The sequence below is a fragment of the Penaeus vannamei genome, chromosome 39 (assembly GCF_042767895.1).
Source record: "Penaeus vannamei isolate JL-2024 chromosome 39, ASM4276789v1, whole genome shotgun sequence".
Taxonomy (NCBI): domain Eukaryota; kingdom Metazoa; phylum Arthropoda; class Malacostraca; order Decapoda; family Penaeidae; genus Penaeus; species Penaeus vannamei.
In genome coordinates this window covers 14,214,786-14,223,617 of record NC_091587.1, presented here as the reverse complement: position 1 = coordinate 14,223,617, position 8,832 = coordinate 14,214,786, and the positions used below count along the sequence as shown (strand labels likewise).

Sequence of the window (8,832 nt, the reverse complement as noted above, 5' to 3'; positions counted from 1 at the left end):
CTCCAGTCGATGAGCATATAATGGTAATGAGACTGAAGCTGTCCTTTGGCTTCATGTCTCTTATTGCTGTGTACGCTACTATCGATGTTTGTAAGCTCAACGTGAAAGAGATGTTCTACGCCAAACTTGCATCTGTGACAGACAGTTGTCCCCAGCAAGATATTCATATTGTTCTGGGTGACTTCAATGCGGTATCTGGCTGCAATCGAGCTGGCTATGAGATGTCTGTCTGTCGTCATGGTTCGGGAGTTGATACCGGCAGTGAGAATTCCCTCCTTTTCCGGGATTTTGCAAGATCCCAGAAATCGAGGATTTCTGACTCCTGGTACCAGCGCCCAGACCCAAATCGTTGAACACAGTACAGCAATGCGGGTAATGCAGCCAAGGAGATTGACCACATTCTCGTTAGCACTAGTTGGAGGATCCTCCAGAACTGCAGGGTGTATAGGAGTGCCACGTTCTGTAGTACAGACCATAGATTGGTTGTGGCTACACTCCGGGTTCACTTCAAAACTCCTCAGCGGCCCAATGACCACCCTAGGGTGTTTCATTTGGACGCTGAAGGAGAGGGAGTGTGCTCAGGGGTTTGCTGAGACAATCTCTGATCGCTTCACAGCGCTTGACAATCTGACGGACCCTGTACTTTAGTGGGACACCTTCAAGCTCGAAGCGCTTGATGCAGCCCAAGAATCGATTAGAGAACACCGGAGGGCAAGACAGAATTTAATCTCTCAGGAGACACTGGAAGCCACAGATGCTTGCCATGCGGCTCGTCTGGCAGGGGATCGGGATTTGCACCATTCTCAGGTGCGCAGTACTCGGTCACTGTAAAGAAGGGACAAGGAACAGTTTATTAGGAGTCTTGCTGAGGAGGTCGAAGGCCATTTCTTAGTAAATGACCTTCATCCTGCATACCAAGCCCTGAGAAAACTGAATTCCAAGCCCTCTTCACAGGTGACTGCAGTTCGCTTAGTAGGTGGCCAGATCGTCTCAGATCCTGTTGCTGTGCGGGAACATTGGGCTGAATATTTTGAGCAGCTGTATCAGGTTAACTCTCCAACAGTTTATTTGGATGCGGGTAGTGCCATGATTCTGCTGCCGGACCCACCCATTAGCAAGGACCCAGCCTCCCTAACTGAACTTGGGGAGGCAATCTCCAAGCTGAAGAGTGGTAAAGCAGCAGGTATTTGCGGCATCCCAGTTGAACTGTTAAAGGCTGGGGGTAAACTTATGGCGCAGGGATTGCATGCTGTCCTGACTGCCATCTGGCAGTCCGATATCGTTCCCCCTGACTTGTTGAGGGGTGTGGTCATCCCTCTCTGGAAGGGGAAGGGGGACCAATGGGACTGCAGCAATCACCACAGCATCACACTGCTCAGTCTACTAGGCAAGGTTCTTGCCCACATCCTCCTGAGGTGTATTAGATACCATCTACTGAGGCATTGGAGGCCGGAGCAATCTGGATTCACTCCTGGTAAGTCCACAATAGACTGTATCCTTGCGCTTCAAGTCATTGTAGAGCGCCGTCGTGAGTTCGGACGTGGGCTGCTTGCAGCCTACATCGACCTCAAGAAGGCGTTCGATACAGTGCATCGGGAATCACTCTGGGAGATCCTGAGACTGAGAGGAATTCCAACAAGGATAATTGAACTAATAGAAAACCTGTATGCTGGTATTGAAAGTGCTGTAAAGTGTGGTGGAGGCCTGTCGAGCGTCTTTCCTGTCAGTTCAGGAGTGAGGCAAGGCTGTGTTCTTGCACCAACACTTTTCAATACTTGTATGGACTGGATACTAGGCAGAGCTACTGTTCAAAGTCATTGTGGAGCAACACTGGGCAATGTTAAGGTTATAGACCTTGACTTTGCCGATGATGTTCCTATTCTATCTGAGTCTTTGGAAACCCTAGTGGTGGCTCTCGATGCATTTAGTAATGAAGCAAATCCCTTGGGTCTAGAGGTCTCCTGGACCAAGACCAAGATCAAGGACTTTAGGGACTTGCTAGGAGAACCTGTTCGGTCAGTACATGCTTGCAGCGAAGACAATGAAGTCACAGAGAGCTTTACATACCTTGGTAGTGCAGTTCATAACTCTGGGCTGTCAGACCAGGAAGTCAGCAGACGGATTGGCCTGGCAGCAGGGGTCATGAACTCTCTCGACAGGAGTATTTGGAGATGCCGGTACCTGTGCAGAAGGACCAAGCTACTGGTTTTCAGGGCCCTGATAATGCCAGTTTTGCTCTACGGTAGTGAAACCTGAACATTATCCATTGCCCTGGAGTCTCGTCTTGATGCCCTTTGTAATAGGTCGGTTCATGGGGTACTGTTGGCGGGACCATGTGTCTAACCAACGGTTGCACTGCAAGACTGGCACAGGACCTGTTACCTGCACAATCCAGGATTGCCAACTCAGGCTATATGGCCACCTGGCTCGCTTCCACAGGCTGATCCTGCTCATCAGGTTGTCTCTGTAAGAGACAACCCTGGGTGGAGGAGGCCTGTGGGACGACCGAGGAGGTCATGGCTTGAGCAGATCGATCAAACCTGTTGGGAGGAGCTCGAGATGGGCCGAGTCCCTGCCTGGCGGCTTGCCATGAGGGATCCCAAAAGGTGAAAGCAAAAGGTGGACGCGGCTATGCACCCCTGTCAGCGTTAGCTCCTAATGATGATGATATTTTTGGGTAATAACCAGAGAAACTCCTTGATGCCTCTTTTTAACTTAAATTGAAAGTGCATTTGTATCTTCTTATCGGTAGAGGCAAATATAGAGTTCTACCAATAAGTCAAAGTAGATATCTATTTATAGTATGTGAAAATTATTTATCCTTGGCACATTTTATTCAGGTAAGTGAAACTGTACAAAGAATTTCAAATTGAATGTTTACAATGTCAGTTTGCACTGAGTGGTGGAAGTGAGGAACCTCTCCGTGCCCTTGCCTGCCGGGTACTTCTGGAAGGATCAAGCATGGAGATCCTGCAAGAGGTCCTCAGTGTGTACCCAGAGGAAGCTGCCTGTGCCCCAGAGGATGTCTTGTTACAAGCACTAAGGATCATCCTAAGCTTCTGGAAGAACCAAGATGTTGAGGTAAGAAGGATTTTACTCAGATGTTTGAGGGAGTATTCTAAGTTAAAATGTAAAAGGTGAACAGTGCAGTTTAGATGATATTGCCTTAGTTGGAACAGACTCTTAAAGGTAAGGCAACACTTCATAAATGAAACTAAACTTCATATTCAGAACTAAAATATTTAGCTGGAAATGTAGTTTGATTTGGAAAGTTTGGCTTCAGTTTTCTAAGGTATTTGTTTTGCCTACTGATATTTTGTTTTTGTTTTTGTTTTTTTGTATTAATGCCTTAGGTCTACAATGTTAGAATTTGACTTGATATGTATAAATGCAACATTTGATATCCTATAATGGTCACTCACTGAAGAATTTTTATGGAAAAATAATAAGATATGAGTTAGATATAGCCTATGTGATTCATATTGTTTTACTGCACTGTTATATATTTTCATATTACCATTCTCAAAATACTAAGACAGAGTAACTGAAATAAATAGCAATACTCTATGTTAACTGAACCTGTTTCTTATGTACTAATGAAACTTTACCAGGTGGCAATAGACCATAAGGAGCTGTGTGAGTATGACATGATGAAAGTCCTTGATCACATCTTGTCACAAATAGCCACTTACCTTAGTGAAGGAGGAGAGCTTTTATCTGAGGAGGAAGTGTTGCAAGACTTGCGAGCATTAGGAGAAGATGCAGCGGTTCCTCTCACGATCAGGGTAGAGGCTCTCTCTCTTGCTGAAAAGGTAGGAACTTATTTATTAACATAAATATAGGACAGTAAGATGTGTACTGATGAAAAGAAAACACTTGTTATTGTGTTTCTTATAAACTCTGTGCAAGTTCATTGTTCTGTTTTTTTCTAAATGCAGTAGTTTTACTTGTATGTAATTAAGACCCTGTAAAATGTCCCCTTTTTTAGAGATTTCATTTGCTCTATGGTGGTGTAACACCTTCAAAATTAAAACAACCAAACATTCATTTTAAAAAATAAATGTATAGATATGTAAATAATGCATTTTATGGTTTGATACAAGTATCTATTGCATAATAGATTATAAATCAAAGGTCAGTTGAGTTTCTTTTGTTTGTATTTTAATTTGTTTTTGCAGCATCTGTCACTCAGCGAAGAGGACCTGCAGGTGGTTTGTGTACTCCGAACTGGAAGTGTTGTGGCTTGTGGCTGGCTGGATGAGGAGGAGCTAGACATCCCCCTTGATCAGGTGTCATGCAGTGAAGGAAGGGCAGCTCTCCTAGCCAAGCTCATTGCACACACCAAGACTTTGCAGCAAGCTCAGGCTTTAATTGATTTGCTCAAGTTGTGGCCTCCATTTGGGGATGATGTAAGACTCTCTTTCTCCTCTTAAAGTATATGCATAGAATTCATGTCAGTTTAGTTTAAGGAGTAAAAGAACTTTCTTTTGGTGGAATAAATAATACCTAGCCTTAGGGGAGTCCCTTGCAACAAAAGAAGGGAACAAAACAAGATCTTAAAGTGCGAATGGGCAGTCATTTGAAAGGAACTAATGCTAAGCAATAAAGACTAGAAATTCAGATGAGAAAGAGCAATTATTAGACTATTAGATACAGTCAACAAAAGAAATAGCACATTTGATAGCATTGCAATACTATCAACCAAAGGAGATTAACTTTACAAGATTTTTTTTTGTAATATTTGAAAAAGATTTTATATAGGCCTGACTTAAGCCCTACATAGATGATGAGGAGTTTTGGAACATGTACTTTGATATAGGCTATAGCGCTTTGACTGCCCTTTCATTTTGCCACTCATTGGCAACTCTTAAACCTTTAAAATTTCTATACATATGAAACAAATTTTATAGGAATGCTTAAGAAAAAAGTGTGACCATAGGAGAGTTTGCTCTTAAATATTTTGTAATAGTCTTGCATGCTGCTTTTCAGAAGTACCAGGACAGCTTAACCAATCCATGGCTATCAGTGTTTAGGAAAATAATTGAAGCAACCAAGAATAACAACACACCAAGTGGTTTAGAGATCATTTGGGAAGCAACACAAAAAGTTATCTCGCAAAACCAGGTAAGTTTGGTTGATAATCTACCGGGCACATTCACTTGCATATTAGTTGTGATTATTATATGACAGAGAGAAATTTAATTCTGTGCTTATTATATTTATAAACTTAGTCATAGATCTAGCAGTGCAGTTTAAATAGAAAAAAGTACATTAAATATTCCATTGTCTTGGTTTTACTTTTCAGCTACCAAAGAACTGCCTGGTTGAGTTGGTGCAACAGTTATGTACAGCAGAAGAGGACTTTGGTGCTGTGGCATTGAAATACAGTTCTAAAGTGGCTCTCTTGAGTGATGACCCTCAAATCAATGGCTACATGATGAGGAATTTAAGCTCTCTTTTGGAGAAAGATTTGGATGTGAGTCAATGTTGATTTACCAGTGTCTTCTTTAAATCTTCCAGTCACTTGACTAATGTTTTGCTTTGTGCATGTTATGCTCTTACTGATTATGTTTATTAACTTTCCAGGTGACAGAGAGCCGTGACTATGACAATGATTTGTTAGCAAGGTTGATTCCACGAGGCTTGGTTGCTCAAGTGGTTCTTACACCTTTGTATGGTCCCCTAGTGACTTACCTGGTATGTTATGAGGATTGTTGCTTTTATGTTCTTTATTGCTGGCTCATTTTTTTTTTTTTTTTTTTTTTTTTTTTTTTTTGCTATTACTGATTTGTGTAAATAACCATATTTCTGTATCTATTTTCATAATCTGTCTCTCCCTTGCTCTCATTCTTTTACTTCTTATGAAAAAAGGTGCAAAAGTTAATTTTACCACCATGTATTGCTTTATCTTGCAGAGTGAGACTGGGGACAAGACACAACTGAGAAAAGCAGTCGAGCAGCTAGAGACTGCGGGTTTCTACAAAGAAGCTGCCAGTTTAACTGTTATGCAAAGCTCAGTTCCCAAAGCACTTCAGTCTATTTCTTCCGTGCTCAAGACTTATAAAAAATGGCTTTGAATCTGTATGGATTCTCACAAAACAATTCCATTTCTACATGTATTAGGAATAACTGCACCTTCTTTGTTACTCTGCCACAGAATTATTGTTATTAAGCTCAAACTTTGTTTTATTTTGATGTATTGTGTATTATTTATGCTGTGTTTCTTCTTGCAATTGGAAATAAGGAATTAAACAAGTTTCCTTAAAAGTTAGAGAGAGGTGCTACTCTGTATGTATTCTTTTTCTTAGGCTTTGTCATGATTTAAACTTGTATAGAGAAATGCATAGGTAATATGTAATATCAGATTATAGTAATATCAAATATAATATCCAATTAAAAGTATACCCCTCTCAAAGGTTTAGAGATCAATGTATTTCATATTAGTTCATTCTTTTGTATATGACCCCTTTCTCTTCACATAGAAATGCATGCCCTGTTTAATATAGAAAGCAGTTTTTGAGAAATAAGCATGTAAAAAAAAATCTCCAGACAGTGGAGAATGGATAGATGCTTTATATGTTTAAAATTCAGAATTACTTAGCTTTTACAATGAGATTAGCATCATGATATCAGATAGCTTCTATCTACAAAAACATTTTTTGTAATTTGGTAATTATTAATTTTATAGGAGTAAAGCTTAAGAGCAGTTGATGAGCAGGGTTTTTTTTGTTGTCGTTGAATTATATTATATTAATTTTATTTGCAAATACCTAAAAGATATGCATGATTCACTTTTTATAAGATAGAATGTATTCATGACAGTTGCTCTTTTCTTCCAGAGAATTTGATTACATGCCTGTGGATTATATTTTTCATTTCTATGTATGATATAATAGACTTTCTCATTGGTACACTGGTAGCACTCTAATTAAATGAATCATGTTAAATTCACAATAAAGGCTTTGGGTGACTCGAGATGAATATTTTTATTACACATCTTTGTTTAGAATTAGATAATATATATATATACTTGATAAGCTTCATGTTGATGAAATATCCAGGTTTGGATTATTATTATTCAGTATATTTCTTTTATTCTGTTATGAAGGTCTGACTTGGAGCAAACCAAAATTTTCCTGTGTGAAATATTTTGGAGACACAACATTGAATGAGCAGCTGTATATGGTTAATCCTCCAGCAGTTAGTTGGCTTGCAAGTGGTGTTGCAATTCCTGTGCCAGATCCACCCATCATTAAAGAACTCCTACCCTGACTAAGGTTAAGATCTCTAAGCTGAAGGGTGCTAGTGAATGGTGATAAACCTTAAGCTTGGGGCTTGCATACTGTCCCAGCAGCCACCTAGAAGCCTGGTCCATTTCCTTAACCCTGCTAAAGGTCCGTGGGGAATGGGATCAATGGGACTACAGTAACTACTGTGGTATCACACTGCTCAGGCAAGGTTCTCTTATATTCTTTTGAGACATTTATGACCACCTATTAGGGCACCAGAGACTGTCATGAGTTTGGTCATGGGCTGCTTGCAGCCTACATTGATTCTAAGGTGTTTGATTCAGTACATCACAAATCACAAAGGGAGATCCTGAGACTTACGGGAATCCAGGCATGCATTATTTGACTTATAGGAAGCTTATATGCTGGTATTGAAAGTACTGCAAACTGTATTCATGTTGACAAATGTGGAAAAGGTATGAATGAGAATGAATATATTCAAAATACAATAGGTGCTTTTAACCAGTTTGGAACATAACTTCAACAGAAACATATCTTTCATGTTAATTAAGAAGTGAATCAAGGCTGTGTTTTTGTACCATCACTAACATTTGCATGGACTGGTTAATGGCCAGAACTATTGTTACTTGAGCAATATAGGACAATATCAAAGATAACCACCCTTGACTCTGCTGACGATATTGTTAGGCTATCTGAGTCTCTGAAATCACTGGTGGTGACTCTTGGTGCATTCAGCAATGAGATGAAGCCCTTGGATCTAGAGGTCTCCTGGATGAAGTCCAAGATCCAAGATTTTAGGGGCCTGTTAGGAGAACCTGTTCAGTCACTATGTGCTTGTGGCGAGGACTAAAGTTAAAGAGAGCTTTACATACCTTTACATACACACAGTTACTTATCTGAATATGGTTCCATATGACTTGAAAATAAAAAAAAGGCAATGCGTCCAAAGTGATACTGAGAACTTATTTACTTGTAGTTGTACTTGGAAAATGGAATTCAACACCAATAAATACCATGTAGTCAGGTTTGGATAAAGGGAAAATAGACCTCTATACCAATACAAGTTAGGAAATGCAGTAATAAACACAATAGATAGGAAAAAATACCTTGGAATAATCGTAAACAAGAACTTACGCCCAAATGGTCAGTTCAATGAAAAGGTCCATAAAATGTTAGCACTGATTGCCAACTTGGAGAATGTATTCATATGTGTAGACAAAAGTCTGGTAAAGAATATGGTTGCAGCCTTCATAAGATGGCTTTAATGATTATGCTGGTCAAGTACATACAGGAAGAGTGAAGTTAGGAAAAGATGACTATACATTTGAACACAAGAAAGAAGAGAAGACAGTAAAAAAATTAATGTAAGAAAAGTTAATAAAAGGTCAAAAAGTTCAGTTTCCTGAAGATATTTATTGAAACATGGAACAATTTCCTAAATACCATGGTGTGTGCCAAAAATGTGCATCAATTCAAAAAGTTTTACAATGATTTACACGCACACACATACATATATTTATATTAATATATGAGATGTGTCAGGAAAGTTCCAGGACTGATATCACAGATTTCAAACCCAAAC

General features: G+C 39.7%; 1 protein-coding gene across 2 annotated transcripts in view; it reads left to right on the top strand.

Moving 5' to 3' along the window:
- Positions 1-6,975, top strand: part of LOC113811819 (NBAS subunit of NRZ tethering complex) — a gene marked incomplete at its 5' end in the record, with an annotated part of 15,715 nt that extends 8,740 nt beyond the window's left edge. Inside the window, 7 exon segments of one of the 2 annotated variants that reach the window (XM_070116360.1) lie at positions 2,890-3,081; positions 3,612-3,812; positions 4,179-4,409; positions 4,993-5,124; positions 5,306-5,476; positions 5,587-5,697; positions 5,916-6,975. In XM_070116360.1, coding sequence (XP_069972461.1) covers positions 2,890-3,081; positions 3,612-3,812; positions 4,179-4,409; positions 4,993-5,124; positions 5,306-5,476; positions 5,587-5,697; positions 5,916-6,077 — 1,200 coding nt within the window. 2 annotated transcript variants of the gene reach the window in all.
- Positions 6,976-8,832: the final 1,857 nt, after the last annotated feature.